We start from the raw sequence: 16969 nt of genomic DNA, 5'->3' as shown, positions 1-16969 counted from the left end.
AAAATAAAATGTCCCTCTAAGAGCTATGGGCAATGACTTGGAGACGGGGGGGCGGCGACGGCGCTGCTATCTTCCCCTCACTCGTCTCCATGTCAGGCCAGGGACAGGTCCGGATCGTCGTCACGGACCTGGCTCCTAACTTTTTAAGCTGGCTCCTAGATTCCAAGCAAATTTGTCAACCCCTGCCTTTAAAAACACTGGATTTTTTTTCCACAGAGTGTTCACCATAAACCTGGTGTAACAAAGCTAAAGTTTCACTCTCACTTTTGCCAATTTTCACACATAATTTGACGTTAATTGGCTGCTCCAGATTCCTGTCACTCATTTTCCACCAATAGCGCAACACACACGTGTTATTTCTTCTACTACTCCATAAAGTCTGAGTCCCCTGGTCTGCAACCCAGGCGAGGGCAAGTTAGACCATGTCAGAACACGCTCGAGTGTGAATGGTTGTGTGACCCACCACCATAGTGCTATGCCACGGGCATTCCAGGAATTATATTGTTGCTCCTCGTATACCCAAAGGCTATATGCTCTTTTCCCCAATGAATCCTGGGAAAAATTTGATTAATCAATCCAGGTATTTGAAGGTTTTATTTGGATCAACCTCAGACCTAAGATGTTCTTTTGGTTGAACTTGATGGACACATCTTTTCAATCTCACTAGGATAAGAAATTCTCTGTATTGAACAAGATTGGCACAGACTTGAGGAAACGGGATTGTCAAAAGCCTTAATTCCTTAATTTTTCCATGACAATGGGCCAAACATGCGTATGTAGGTCATATGATTAGAGTTTATTTGCCAGAAGGGATCATCCTAAGCCCTTGTACACACGGTCGGAGATTCCGACAACCAAATCCGTCGGATTTTGTCCGAAACTGTTGCATACACATGGTCGGACCAAATTATCGGAAAATCCGACGTGATTATGTTATTTCATTCACGCTAGTAGCCAATAGCTTTGATGTAGGAATTTGATCTGAGCATGCGTGGCACTTTGTCGGATCGGAATTCTCTACACATGATCGGAGTATGTCCGATCGGAGTATTTTGTCGGAAAATTTTACCAACAAGTTGGAAAACTTGGTCCGTCGGATACTCTGACGGAAACAGTCTGATGGAGACCACACACAGTCAGAATATACGACAAAACGGTCTGATCGGACACATTCCGTCAGGCAGCACAGTGGTGTAGTGGTTAGCACTCTCACCTAGCAGTAAGAAGGGTCACGGGTTTGAATCCCAACCATGACACTACCTGCTTGGAGTTTACATGTTCTCCCTGTGCCTGCGTGGGTTTCCTCCGGGTACTCCGGTTTCCTCCCACTCTCCAAAGACATGCAGGTAGGTTAATTGGCTTCTGTCCAAAAATTTACCCTAGTATATGAATGGGGACCTTGGATTGTGGGCCCCTTGAGGGTAGGGACCAATGTGAGTGTGCAATGTACAGGGATAGGGACAATTGTAGACACACACTCAGGTTGAACTGGATGGACTGGTGTCTTTATTCAACCTTACTAACTATGTAACTATGAATTTCTGACCGTGTGTACAAGGGCTAATGCTTATCGGGAAACGACGACCCCCTTTATCTTACAGGGTTCAATCTTTCTTCCCAACTCCGATGGTACACCATTTATAATTCTGTCTCATCTTGTCTGATAATGTGAAGATCTGATACAGTAAATATCTATTGTTAAACTACAATCCCTGTACTCAGAAATAAAATGAAATTGTGAACCGTTTCTTCCATAGTGCCTATACTTACTTGTGTTGATAGGTGGAGACATTTCTTCCTGTTCACTCTTCATAATTATCCCAACCTCCTCCATGGATGGCTGATCGCCCACCACATACGTCTCCACTTCTTCCTCTTTAACCTCAACTTTTATATTAATTCGTTCTTCACCCTAAACCCCAAAATATTAGAAAATATCTCTTAAAGTTGATCTCCGGGTGGATTTAAAAGACACAAATGCTTTCAGCTCTGCATCCATTAATACACCATTGAATTTTTTTTTATACAAGCACCTGAAATGTGACCCGGTATCAGACTCTTGCAGGCCCTATACAGTTTAGAATGAGGAAGAGAGGAATAGCAATAGGAGCCAATCTGCTCCTTTTTTCACTGTTTAGTCACAGGCTGGGGGAGGGACAAGTCCGGCAGGTGTCACTGACCTGCTGCAGGTAAAGATTTGGTTTTCTACCCATTTTCTGTGAGCCCCCTCCCCCCAGGAATTGCATCATCACAGCAACCTGAACTTTCAAGAGCAAAGAACAGCACTGCATCATTCAACATGTGCTCATCATTGGAAGAACACAAGGAAGAAAGGACCCATGATATCATGAGACTGGAACCAAAACCCATGGAAGAAAGGTAAGTATGTTCATTTAAAAAAAAAACTAAAGTTAGGCTGCTCCAAGGGAGAACAGGAGACGGGGGAAGGGGTGGAAAGGGAACTCTTCAGATGTAAAGGTAAACAAAACAAGAGGCTACATTGAGGAATGTCATTTTGCAAAGTTCAGAGTCACTTCTGTGTTTCATACAGCCCACCTACCTGATGATGGTGGGGGATGGTGTGATCTTCCTGTGTGGAATCCCGGGAATACAGAGGACTGGGACATCTCATGAAGGGATCTTTGTGTCCTTCTAAAAACTTCTCCATCACACCAACCTCTTCCTCCTCCTCTTTTATCTCTTCTTTAACAGCATTATTCCAATCACTCTGGTTTATGCGCTGAATATTTCATAAAAACAAGATTAGCTCTAACAATATAGCTACTAAACATGTCAAAATGTAAGTATCAGCTACTATTTTTTATCTTTCAACTTAACCTTATGTGTGATGGTGTGATCTTCCTGTGTGGGATCCCGGGAATACAGAGGACTGGGGCATCTCTCTGGTGAGTTTGTGTCACCAAAAGGCTCCATCATGATGTTCTTGAAGGGATCTTTGTGTCCTAAAAACTTCTCCACCACACCAATCTCATCATCATCATCCTCTTTTATCTCTTCTCTAACAGCATTAGTCCAATCACTCTGGTTTATACCCTGAATATTTCATAAAAACAAAACTAGCTCTAACAATATATCTACTAAACATGTCAAAATGTAAGTATCAGCTAGTATTTTTTATCTTTCAACTTAACCTTATGTGTGATAGTGTGATCTTCCTTTTTGGAATCCTGGCAATACAGAGGACGCGGACATCTCTCTGGTGGGTTTCCATTACTGGATCCATCTGCCTGATGATGGTGAGGGATGGCGAGATCTTCCTGAGTGGAATCCCGGGAATACAGAGGACGGGGGCATCTCTCTGGTGGGTTTCCATTACTGGATCCATCTGCCTGATGATGGTGAGGGATGGCGAGATCTTCCTGAGTGGAATCCCGGGAATACAGAGGACGGGGACATCTCTCTGGTGGGTTTCCATTACTGGATCCATCTGTAGGAAACACACACACTGACTGAATACATTGTTTATCAGATGATGGGGGATCTAGGTGGACCCTCCGTACTGCTCTCTCCTTTACAATAAAGTCTCCTCTTACCCGGTGATGTGAGGGGCGGCTGATTCTCCATCATGACGTCCTTGTAGAGATCCTTGTGTCCTTCTAAATACTCCCACTCCTCCATGGAGAAATAGACAGTGACATCCTGACACCTTATAGGAACCTGACACACACAATGATACAGTCACCATCCAGACACGTCCCTTGTCTGTTACTGGATAATGTCCCAGAATTCCCACCACCGCTCACCTCTCCTTTCAGCAGATCAATCATCTTGTTGGTGACTTCTAGAATCTTCTTGGCACTTGTTACCTCTGTTCTCAGGCAGTGGGGTGAAGGCACTGTGATGGTTAGATGGTCACCAGACTTCACCGGAGGAAAACTCTGCATTGAAAGAACAATAATAATGTCACGTCACCTCTCAGAATCCTCCTCACTTTTCCGGTCAGGTTTGTATTTTATTAATAGAGATAAGAGTGATGTCATGTGACCTCCCAGAATCCTCCTCACCTCTCCGGTCAGCAGGTAGATGATCTCCAGGGTGAGATTCAATATCCTCTCAGTCATGTGACTCGGGTCCTCCTTCATCCTTATTGATGTGATCCATACAAGACTCTGAACTCTGTAGACAGATAACATATCAATTTCGTTGATTATTACAAGTGAAGATTTTTTTTTTTCAAACTCTGCGTCCAAATGTTGGGGAGATAGAGAACTGTGTCAGTGTTAATAAACACCAACTACATTCGGCATCAAAACCAAAACAAAAAACGACGATACCCAAAATGGTAAATATACAAAAAATTTTAAACCCTCATCACTTTGGAGATAAAGCTCAATGGTGGCCCTAAAATAATCCTTCTACCTCTGGCATTTGTGTAGGAAAACCTAACATATATATATATATATATATATATATATATATATATATATATATCAATCACAATAAGGGGTATGTTTATAAAGCTGTAAATACGATATTTATCAAACTTTCTCACTAGATGAATCTTTGAATGTATGAGTTTTAAAATGACAGTCATTTATTCACCACCAGAGAATGTTTTGTGGGGGTTATATTCACTGTTTTATAATTATAATGCTATATGGGTTTACATATCTAAGTGCATCTGAACTGTGTGTGTAAGGGCGTGTTTCATACTTTTTAATTATTTCGTTTAAAAATATATTTCATTTATCATTATTATTGGTATTGCTATAGAAATTACAAGTTCTATTTATGGAGACACCATACGTTTATATAGTTGAATATATTACTCTGTATTTAGGTTATATCTCTCTATAGATTATAATATAATCCTTAGATGTGTGTGTGTTTGGGTATTTACATCTCCTGGAGATAAAAGACATTACAATGAAAATAGAGGAAGAGGACGGTCATGAGGGGGGGGGTTACTGGGTGTAAATATAAAATAATATCTTATTACCTCCTCTGCTGCCAGTTCCAGCAATGTCTTCTCTCTACTTCCTCCCGACTCACCTTTCACCCAGAACTTCCTGTTTCATGGGGGATCACTTCCTGTCTTTATGCGGTTCCTCTCTTCCCCTGACAGAACTTCCTCCTTGTTTATGACATCACATCCTCTGATTGTATGATCACGCTCTTGCTTTTTGCATACCTCCCAACTGTCCCTGATTTCAAGGAACTGTCCCTGATTTCAAGGAACTGTCCCTGAGTTGGAACAAAGTCCCTCTGTCCTCCTCATTTGTCCCTCATTTTGGTCTGATCTCTATGGTTATAGATAAAATTCACTTTTTTTATCTTTCAAAAAAAGTTTCTCAGTGCTAAACCTTTCATCCAATTTCTAAATTGCTGCAGTTTTATATTTTAAAAGCCAATATAAAAAAAATAGTGTTGGTAAAAAAAAAAAAAGCCCTCGTGGATTTAATTAAAGTGGTTGTATAGTCAAATTGGGGACTTTTAGCTTCAGGAAAGCCTATAATAAGGCTTACCTGTAGGTAAAAAAAAAATATCTCCTACACCTGTACGGTTTAGATTTTCCCCTCGCAATGCGCCGCTGACTGCAGCGGCGCATGCGCACAGGGGATTCCCGGCTGGAAGCCCGGCAGGCACCGGATCCTGCTTAAGAGAAATCTCCCACACGCATGCGCGGGAGTGACGATACCCGGAAGAAACGCAGAGGGAACATGTCAGCTCCCTTGGCGTGGATCGGGACAGATGTCGGGGCCTTGTTCTAAGGTAAGTATTTCATAATGAGCTAGTATGCGGTGCATACTAGCTCATTATGCCTTTTCCTTTGCAGGTCAGCAAAAAAATAAAAAATTCAGCGGGTATACAACCGGTTTAACCTTTTTTGGGGTTAACTGTCCTTTAAGGGGGCGTGGCAGGGGGCATGTCCTATGCCAACAAACATTTGCTAGTAGGTGTCCCTCATTTACCATTTCAAAATGTTGGGAGGTATGTTTTCGTTCCACTTGATATAACTGAAGGAGATCTTCACTTTTGTCCTTAAAGGAGAACTTTCACCAGAAATTAAAACATGGTTATTAAATCCCCAGGGGATCCTTTTTACACTGCACTAGTGTACTTGTTCCTGTATATATCTGTGCAGCTTTTGCTGAGCAGCGGTTGCAGGAAAGCTGGCCCCGTCTCCCACCACCGCTATCACACCAACACTGAACTGTGGAGACGTAGTTCTAGACCAGAACACAGAGGAACCCTCAAAATAACATTCTGGTATCCAGGGCTTTTTTTTAGAAAATAGGTGCAGGAACTCAACCATGCCCCCCCCCCCCCCCCAACCCCTCAACCATGTCCCACACACACCCACCCTCTAAACTGCATCAAATAGTGAGTGTAGTCACATTTTATGTCAAACAGTGGAAGGGTCTTAAAGGGGCATTAAATGCCAGGGGTGCATTATGTACAGATCACACAGTTACACGCGGAGTTCAGAGGTGCGCTTCACACAGATTGCGGAGTTCAGGGGTGCACGACACACAGAGTGCAGAGTTCAGGGGTGCACGACACACAGAGTGCAGAGTTCAGGGGTGCACGACACACAGAGTGCAGAGTTCAGCCTTCTTCTACAGCTGCTTACCTCTGCATCCCCCATCCACATTTCACTTTCACCCCTCTTTAGCTCTGACCTCAGCCGAACTTCAGTGATTACAAGTGATAGTGGTGAGCAGAGGGCCTGAGCCAGAGGTGGTGGAACTGAGTTCCACCATGTTCCAGCTGAAAAAAAGCCCTGCTGGTATCAAGAAACCCTTGCTGAAAATGACCATAACTCATGATACATTATGTTATTATGTGTGATGGTCAGTGGGAAGAATGATCATTACATGTGTGGTTACTGGGAAGAACTACCCCCTTGCAGACACACTATATTAACAAAAGTATTGGGACGCCTGCCTTTACACGCACATAAAATTTAGTAGCATCCCAGTCTTAGTCCGTAGGGTTCAATATTGAGTTGGCCCACCCTCTGCAGTTATAACAGCTTCAACTCTTCTGGGAAGGATGTCCACAAGGTTTAGGAGTGTGTCTATGGAATTGTTTGATCATTCTTCCAGAAGCGCATTTGTGAGGTCAGGCACTGATGTGGTCGAGGAGGCCTGGCTTGCAGTCTACGCTCTAATTCATCCTAAAGGCATTGTATCGAGTTTAGGTCAAGACTCTGTGCAGGCCAGTCAAGTTCCTCCACCCCAAATTCGCTCATCCATGTCTTTATGGAGCTTACTTTGTGCACTAGTCCAAATCATTTGGTGGAGGGGGGATTATGGCGTGGGGTTGTTTTTCAGAGGATCGGCTTGGTCCCTTAGTTCGAGTGAAGGGAACTGTTAACGCATCAGCATACCAAGACATTTTGGACAATTTCATACTCCCAACTTTGTAGGAACAGTTTGGAGATGTCCCCCTCCTGTTCCAACATAACTGCACACCAGTGCACAATCAAGGTCCATAAAGACATGGATGAGCGAGTTTGGGTTTGAGAAACTTGAATGACCTGCACAAAGTCATGACCTCAACCCGATAGAACACCTTTGGGATGAATTAAAGCCACCATCAGTACCTGACCTCATAAATGTGCTTCTGGAACAATGGTCAAACATTCCCATAGACACACTCCTAAACCTTGTGGACAGCCTTTCTGAAGAGTTGAAGATGTTATAGCTGCAAAGGGTGGGCCAACCACCAGCAGCACTGAAATTGCGTTCCAAAAGAACGCTGGATGCAGGACAGGCCAGTAGCTCAATTGCATACTGTGCAAGCTCTGGCCAGTGATCCATCCTCAAGACCCAGTAAGCCAGAGGATTTTCGGTGGGAAAGGTGTCCAAGTCTGACCTTGCCCCTAGGTATTCCTGCACCATGTAAATCAGACGCTGGCGATGGTTGCTGGAACCAATCATACCTTGGGGCTGCGGACTAAACAATTGTCTGAACGCATCGGTCAGATGGCCACCTTCTCCACCGCTCCTTCTGACTGAAGCCTCAGCAACACGTTGTCCAGGACCAGGAGTCTGTAACCACCCAGTCTCTGGGAACGCGTTGCACAGACCTTTCTGCAAGGCCTCCCGGAGATGTCTCATCCTCTGCGACGGCAAGATAAGGTCGGCAACCTTACCCTTGTACCGTGGATTTGCACCTATAACAGCTTCAACTCTTCTGGGAAGGCCGTCCACAAGGTTTAGGAGTGTGTCTATGGGAATGTTTCACCATTCTTCCAGAAGTGCATTTGTGAGGTCAGGCACTGGTCCAAATCATTTGTTGGAGGGGGGGTTATGGTGGGGGGTTGTTTTTCAGGTGTTGGGCTTGGCCCCTTAGTTCCAGTGAAAGGAATTCCTATGGCATCAGCATCCAAAGACATTTTGGACAATTTCATGCTCCCAACTTTCTGGGAACAGTTTGGGGATGGCCCCTTCCTGTTCCAACATAACTGTGCACCAGTGCATAAAGCAAGGTCCATAAAAAACATGGATGAGCGAGTTTGGGGTGGAGTTCTGACCTTAACCTGATAGAACACTTTTGGGATCAATTAAAGCAGTGACTGCGAGCCAGGCCTTCTCGTCCACATCAGTGCCTGACCTCACAAATGCGCTTTTGGAAGAATGCTCAAACATTCCCATAGACACACTCCTAAACCTCGTGGACAGCCCGTTCAGAAGAGTTGGAGCTGTTATAGCTGCAAAGGGTGGGCCAACTCAAATCACTGTCTATATGCATTGATTAAATATGTAGAATTAAGGGGACTCAAATTTGCTTCTGTTCCAACTAAAATGTTGGTTATGTCTAGGGGCTGAATATGTACCTTAGGCTTCTATCATCTGAAACTCCATGGGCTCCTCCACTAGATAGATGTACAGTATCTCACAAAGGTGAGTACACCCCTCACATTTTTGTAAATATTTTTATTATACATTTTCATGTGACAAAACTGAAGAAATTACACTTTGCTACAATGTAAAGTAGTGAGTGTACAGCTTGTATAACAGTGTAAATTTGCTGTCCCCTCAAAATAACTCAACACACAGCCATTAATGTCTAAACCGCTGGAAACAAAAGTGAGTACACCCCTAAGTGAAAATATCCAAATTGGGCCCAATTAGCCATTTTCCCTCCCCGGTGTCATATGACTCATTAGAGTTACAAGGTCTCAGGTGTGAATGGGGTGCAGATGTGTTAAATTTGGTGTTATCACTCTCACTCTATCATACTGGTCACTGGAAGTTCAACATGGCACCTCATGGCAAAGAACTCTCTGAGGATCTGAAAAAAGAATTGTTGCTCTACATAAAGATGGCCTAGGCTATAAGAAGATTGCCAAGATCCTGAAACTGAGCTGCAGCACGGTGACCAAGACCATACAGCAGTTTAACAGGACAGCTTCCACTCAGGACAGGCCTCGCCATGGTCGATCAAAGAAGGTGAATGCACGTGCTCAGCGTCATATCCAGAGGTTGTCTTTCGGAAATAGACGTATGAGTGCTGCCAGCATTGCTGCAGAGGTTGAAGGGGTGGGGGATCAGCCTGTCAGTGCTTAGACCATACGCCGAACACAGCATCAAATTGGTCTGCATAGCTGTCGTCCCAGACGCAAGCCTCTTCTAAAGATGATGCACAAGAAAGCCTGCAATTTGCTGAAAACAAGCAGATTAAGGACATGGATTACTGGAACCATTTCCTGTGGTCTGATGAGACCAAGATAAACTTATTTGGTTCAGATGGTGACAAGCGTGTGTGGTGGCAACCAGGTGAGGAGCACAAAAACAAGTGTGTCTTGTCTACAGTCAAGCATGGTGGTGGGAATGTCATGGTCTGGGGTTGCATGAGTGCTGCCGGGACTGGGGAGCTACAGATCACTGAGGGAACCATGAATGCCTGTGACATACTGAAGCAGAGCATGATCCCCACCCTTCGCAGACTGGGCCGTAGGGCAGTATTCCAACATAACGACTCCAAAAACACCTCCAAGACGACCACTGCTTTGCTAAATAAGTTGAGGGTAAAGGTGATGGACTGGCCAGACATGTCTCCAGAACTAAACCCTATTGAGCATCTGTGGGACATCCTCAAATTGAAGGTGGAGGAGCGCAAGGTCTCCAACCTCCACCAGCTCTGTGATGTCCTCATGGAGGAGTGGAAGAGGACTCCAGTGGCAACCTGTGAAGCTCTGGTGAACTCCATGTCCAAGAAGGTTCAGACAGTGCTGGAAAATAATGGTGGCCACACAAAATATTGGCACTTTGGGCCCAATTTGGACATTTTCACTTAGGGGTGTACTCATTTTTGTTGAGTTATTTTGAGGGGACAGAAAATTGAGTGTTATACAAGCTGTACGCTCACTACTTTACATTGTAGCAAAGTGTCATTTCTTCAGTGTTGTCACATGAAAAAAAGAATAAAATAGTTACAAAAATGTGAGGGGTGTACTTACTTTTGTGAGACACTGTATGATGGGCTTGTAGCCCAGATAGATTTAGGCCACATGATTATGCTAATTGTTGGCTTTGTAGCATAGGCCTCAATTACATACGTATTACTGATTGTTGGGTGTTTCTTAAGTGAATACACCATGATTCTGACCGCAGTATGCGATGTATCTATGTGTTATTTAAATACACAGCATTGGAGTCTAAGCTTATATTATTTTGTATATAGATTTGTGGTACTGTTGGATCATGACCATACACATGGAATAAATAAAATAGGATGTCCAACTAGGTTTTCTCTTTGTGATCCAAATGTGTTGCGCCACTCTAAGCAGATACAGAGATCTTCCCATCGGTTGCAATGAAGGGAGCTGGCATCAGTTCGCCATTCAGAGCAATACCAATGAAAAGCAAAGGCGCCACTCACCAAACACTTTTGGTGGCAACACAAATTTGCTAATCAGCCAATCACATGGCAGCAGCTCAATGCATTAAGGTATCTAGATGTGGTGAACAACTTGCTGAAGTTCAAGCCGAGCATCAAAATGGGGAAGAAAGGGGACTTAAGTGACTTTAAACATGGCATGGTTGTTGGTGTCAGACGGGCTGGTGTGAGTATTTCAAAAACTGCTGATCTACTGGGATTTTCACACACAACCATCTCTCAGGGTTACAGATAATAGTCCGAAAAAAGAAAAAATATCCAGTGAGCGGTAAGTTGCGCTCTGCCAGCTCACCTCCACCATCCACACTACATTCTCCGACAGATCTCCTCCACCATCCACACTACATTCTCCGACAGCTCTCCTCCCACCATCCACACTACATTCTCCGACAGCTCTCCTCCCACCATCCACACTACATTCTCCGACAGCTCTCCTCCCACCATCCACACTACATTCTCCGACAGATCTCCTCCCACCATCCACACTACATTCTCCGACAGATCTCCTCCACCATCTACACTACATTCTCCGACAGATCTTCTCCACCATCTACACTACATTCTCCGACAGATCTTCTCCACCATCCACACTACATTCTCCGACAGATCTCCTCCACCATCCACACTACATTCTCCGACAGATCTCCTCCACCATCCACACTACATTCTCCGACAGTTCTCCTCCACCATCCACACTACATTCTCCGACAGATCTCCTCCACCATCTACACTACATTCTCCGACAGATCTTCTCCACCATCTACACTACATTCTCCGACAGATCTTCTCCACCATCCACACTACATTCTCCGACAGATCTCCTCCACCATCCACACTACATTCTCCGACAGATCTCCTCCACCATCCACACTACATTCTCCGACAGCCCTCCTCCGCCATCCACACTACATTCTCCGACAGCCCTCATCCACCATCCACACTACATTCTCCGACAGCTCTCCTCCACCATCCACACTACATTCTCCGACAGATCTCCTCCACCATCCACACTACATTCTCCGACAGCCCTCCTCCACCATCCACACTACATTCTCCGACAGCTCTCCTCCACCATCCACACTACATTCTCCGACAGATCTCCTCCACCATCCACACTACATTCTCCGACAGCCCTCCTCCACCATCCACACTACATTCTCCGACAGCTCTCCTCCACCATCCACACTACATTCTCAGACAGATCTCCCCCACCATCCACACTACATTCTCCGACAGATCTCCTCCACCATCCACGCTACATTCTCCGACAGCCCTCCTCCATTTTTAGGAAAAAACTCAAGACCTTCCTCTTTTAGCAGATGATCAAAGCTCGCCACAGCGCCTAGAGGCGATTCAGTTCGCATTGTGCGCTATATAAGTATTTCATTCATTCATTCATTCACCATCCACACTAGATTATCCGACAGCCCTCCTCCACCATCCACACTACATTCTCCGACAGTTCTCCACCATCCACACTACATTCTCCGACAGCTCTCCTCCCCCATCCACACTACATTCTCCGACAGATCTCCTCCACCTTCTACACTACATTCTCTGACAGCTCTCCTCCACCATCCACACTACATTCTTTAAAGCGGGAGTCCTCCCGGAGTTCCGCCGTTTTTTTTTTTTTAAAAGCCAGCAGCTACAAATACTGCAGCTGCTGACTTTTAAAATAAGTACACTTACCCGCCCAGCGCGCCCGCGATGTCGGCACCCGAAGCCGATCTCTCGATCGTCTCTCGGGTGCTGCCGCCGCCATCTTGGGTATGGGAATCAGGAAGTGGAGCCTTTCGGTTCCCTACTGCGCATGCGCTAGTCGCGCTGCGCAATAAGGATGAACCCGCTGCCTCTGGGATCTGTGTGTTTCCCAGCAGGCAGCGGGGGACTTTCGGAAAGGGGCGTAATCTACGCCCCTTTCCGCAGAGAGCCATCCCGGAAGTGGATGCAAATACCTGTACTGTACAGGTACCTGCACCCCCCTCCACCCTGAAAGGTGCCAATTGTGGCGCCGGAGGGGGGGAGAGTTCCAATGAGCGGAAGGTCCACTTTAGGGTGTACCTCCGCTTTAACAGCTCTCCTCCCACCATCCACACTACATTCTCCGACAGATCTCCCCCCACCATCTACACTACATTCTCCGACAGCTCTCCTCCCACCATCCACACTACATTCTCCGACAGATCTCCCCCACCATCCAAACTACATTCTCCAACAGCTCTCCTCCCACCATCCACACTACATTCTCCGACAGCTCTCCTCCCACCATCCACACTACATTCTCCATCAGATGTCCCCCCCACCATCCACACTACATTCTCCGACAGCTCTCCTCCACCATCCACACTATATTCTCCGACAGCTCTCCTCCACCATCTACACTACATTCTCCGACATCTCTCCTCCGCCATCCACACTACATTCTCCGACAGATCTCCTTCACTATCCACACTACATTCTCCGACAGCTCCCCCCCCCCCCACTACATTCTCTTGACAGATCTCCTTTACTTTCTACACTACATTCCCTTCACAGATCTCCTCCACCGTCCACACTAGATTCTCCGACAGATCTCCTCCCACCATCCACACTACATTCTCCGACAGCTCTCCTCCACCATCCACACTACATTCTCCGACAGATCTCCCCCCACCATCCATACTACATTCTCCGACAGATCTCTCCCCACCATCCACACTACATTCTGCGACAGCTCTCCTCCCACCATCCACACTACATTCTCTGACAGCTCTCCTCCCACCATCCACACTACATTCTCCGACAGCTCTCCTCCCACCATCCACATTACATTCTCCGACAGCTCTCCTCCACCATCCACACTACATTCTCCGACAGTTCTCCTCCACCATCCATACTACATTCTCCTACAGATCTCCTTCACCATCCACACTACATTCCCCGGCAGCTCTCCCGTCCCCACCATCCACACTACATTCCCTTCACAGATCTCCTCCCACCATCCACACTACATTGTCCGACAGCTCTCCTCCACCATCCACACTACATTCTCCGACAGCTCTCCTTCCACCATCCACACTACATTCTCCGACAGATCTCCCCCCACCATCCACACTACATTCTCTGACAGATCTCCTCCCACCATCCACAATACTCTCTCCGACAGCTCTCCTCCCACCATCCACATTACATTCTCCGACAGCTCTCCTCCACCATCCACACTACATTCTCTGACAGTTCTCCTCCACCATCCACACTACATTCTCCGACAGCTCTCCTCCACCATCCACACTACATTCTTCGACATCTCTCCTCCACCATCCACACTACATTCTCCCACAGATCTCCTCCACCATCCACACTACATTCTCTGACAGATCTCCTTCACCATCCACACTATATTCTCCGACAGCTCCTGCCCCACTATCCACACTACATTCTCCAACAGCTCTCCCCCACACTACATTCTCTTGACAGATCTCCTTTACCATGTACACTACATTCCCTGGCAGCTCTCCCGTCCCCACCATCCACACTACATTCCCTTCACAGATCTCCTCCCACCATCCACACTACATTGTCCAACAGCTCTCCTCCACCATCCACACTACATTCTCCGACATCTCTCCTCCACCATCCACACTACATTCTCTGACAGATCTCCTTCACCATCCACACTACATTCTCCGACAGCTCCTGCCCCCACTATCCACACTACATTCTCCAACAGCTCTCCCCCACACTACATTCTCTTGGCAGATCTCCTTTACCTTCTACACTACATTCCCCGGCAGCTCTCCCCTCCTCACCATCCACACTACATTGCCTTCACAGATCTCCTCCACCATCCACACTACATTCTGCAACATCTCTCCTCCCAGCATCCACACTACATTCTCCGAAAGCTCTCCTCCCACCATCCACACTACATTCTCCGAAAGCTCTCCTCCCACCATCCACACTACATTCTCCGACAGCTCTGCTCCCACCATCCACACTACATTCTCCGACAGCTCTCCTCTCACCATCCACACTAAATTCTCCGACAGCTCTCCTCCCACCATCCACACTACATTCTCCGACAGCTCTCCTCTCACCATCCACACTACATTCTCCGACAGCTCTCCTCCCACCATCCACACTACATTCTCCGACAGCTCTCCTCCCACCATCCACACTACATTCTCCGACAGTTCTCCTCCCACCATCCACACTACATTCTCCGACAGCTCTCCTCCACCATCCACACTACGGTCTCCGACAGCTCTCCTCCACCGTCCACATCATTATTTGGTAGTTCTCCCCCCACCATCCACACCACATTTTTTTTTGCCCAAGTTCTTATTTAATGAATTTGTAAGTATAAATGATACAAAAACAGAGCCGTATGGGCATACCCTGGCTCAATAGTTACATAATACAAAAAAAATTTAAGAAAACAAACAAGAGCTTATTACTATATGCACTCCATTCAGACCATAGGTTAAATACAGAGATAAGATGTCAAGTTGGTATAAGCTTCTCCTAGAATGGCAATACTCTGTTTTTCCCAGGACCCCCCTAGCCAAGATGGGGATATCTGGAATCGGGGGGGGGGGGGGCGCCCCCAAAAAAACACATCCAACACCTAATTTGTTGCTAGCTCTCCCCCCCTGTTCATGGAACATTTTCTGACAGCTAACCCCTAGCTGTCTGCAGTAACTTCTCTTGCCAACTGCTCCCAATGCATTTACTGCAGAATTCTTTTGTGTTGTTTGCACGTGTGCTTTTAGCCAACTGACCACCAGTGTAAGAACATTCTTCCCAATGACGGCCAATTTAAGGAAGTCCTTACGCACTGATCACCTACCTATGTAGAAAGGTCCTTCACTTACCACCAATAAAAGGGTGGAAATCCTGATTGTATGCTTTGGGGGTCAGTACATTTTCAACAATGATTCTTTATGTATGCAGTAGGCTAGATCCATATACACCGGGGGGGTCTCAAACTGGTGGCCCCCCTAGCTCTTGTAAAACTACAAGTCCCACCATGCCTCTGCTGTGGGAGTTAACCTTGCACTGCCTCATGGGACTTGTAGTCCTGCAACAGCTGGAGGGCCACCAGTTTGAGACTCCCAATACACATTTTTTCAGCAGAACACAAAAATAAAAGGCATTCCGGGCTCCAGTTATTTGTTCCTGCATTTTACTGCCCATGTATTGCTGCTATTGCTCGTTTCTTGCCCACGTATTCATAAAATTCTCACAATTTCACCTTTGGTGCCCCATTAAAACGTTACCCACCTGCTGTCACAATTGCTAGTTTGTTACCCACCTATTGGACAATTTATGTGGTGCCAGCTATGCTAAGTATTGGAGTAGCTCAGTATTGGTTCAAATGAAGGTTGTATTACTATCATTTATTACTATATAGATATAGAACTATCACACCACCCACCTAAAAACTCAGATATTTTCTCTGTGCCCCTCACCCCCACCATATACGGTGATGTGCACTGTACAAGCAATTGGGCCTACCTGCCCCCCTAGGAGAATATGAGGCTCATAGAGTTACAAGTGTTCCCTGTTATGCTTATTTCTTTGTGTACCCCTCCCCCCTAACCTATTATGAGGGGCTACCACTCTCTGTGCTGTATGTTTATTTTAAAGAATGCAAAATCAAAAGGAAGAGGAATGGGGAAAGTGGGGGACAGGAACATCCCCGTCATTGGAGTCTACAAGAAATACAAGAAGCAAAAAGAAGACTTAGCCCATCAAACGTCACCTATAAATTTAAGGGGTGCACCCCTTTATAAACTATATATATATATATATATTTTTCCATAGTTGTCCTTCGGACTAAACATTTCCATCAGTAAAAAAAACAAAAAAAAACTATTGTACATTTGTCAAAAGAAATCGGCAGGTGCTTTCAATTAGAAGTCTAATTACACTTTTTTGCAGTCTGAATGCCTTGAGGACGCTGTGCAGTGTGTCTTCTCTGAAGTGTAACAAGGTGCTCACCCGTGTGAATTCTCAGGTGTTCAACTAGGTTTCCTTGATATGTTAAAGACTTCCCACACCCTGAACATGAATAAAGACGCTGAATTCTCAGGTGTTCAACTAACTTTCCTTT

The 16969-nt window shown here is 45.7% G+C and overlaps 1 protein-coding gene and 1 pseudogene across 2 annotated transcripts in view; both read right to left on the bottom strand.

Moving 5' to 3' along the window:
• Window positions 1-5064, bottom strand: part of LOC143956199 (uncharacterized) — a 56723-nt gene extending 51659 nt beyond the window's left edge. Inside the window, 8 exon segments of the mRNA XM_077466357.1 lie at window positions 1771-1912; window positions 2561-2740; window positions 2839-3054; window positions 3153-3448; window positions 3555-3678; window positions 3765-3899; window positions 4026-4137; window positions 4961-5064. Coding sequence (XP_077322483.1) covers window positions 1771-1912; window positions 2561-2740; window positions 2839-3054; window positions 3153-3448; window positions 3555-3678; window positions 3765-3899; window positions 4026-4103 — 1171 coding nt within the window. The 5' untranslated portion in view covers window positions 4104-4137; window positions 4961-5064.
• LOC143956391 (uncharacterized) overlaps window positions 1-16969 on the bottom strand; it is a 221053-nt pseudogene that overhangs the window by 107099 nt on the left and 96985 nt on the right. The window lies entirely within an intron of this gene.

The sequence above is a fragment of the Lithobates pipiens genome, unplaced genomic scaffold (genome assembly GCF_037356315.1).
Source record: "Lithobates pipiens isolate NorthernLeopardFrog02 unplaced genomic scaffold, aLitPip1_a1.2 Scaffold_35, whole genome shotgun sequence".
Classification (NCBI taxonomy): Eukaryota; Metazoa; Chordata; class Amphibia; order Anura; family Ranidae; genus Lithobates; species Lithobates pipiens.
Note: the sequence above shows the minus strand (reverse complement) of the source record. Positions and strands in the feature narration are given on the sequence as shown.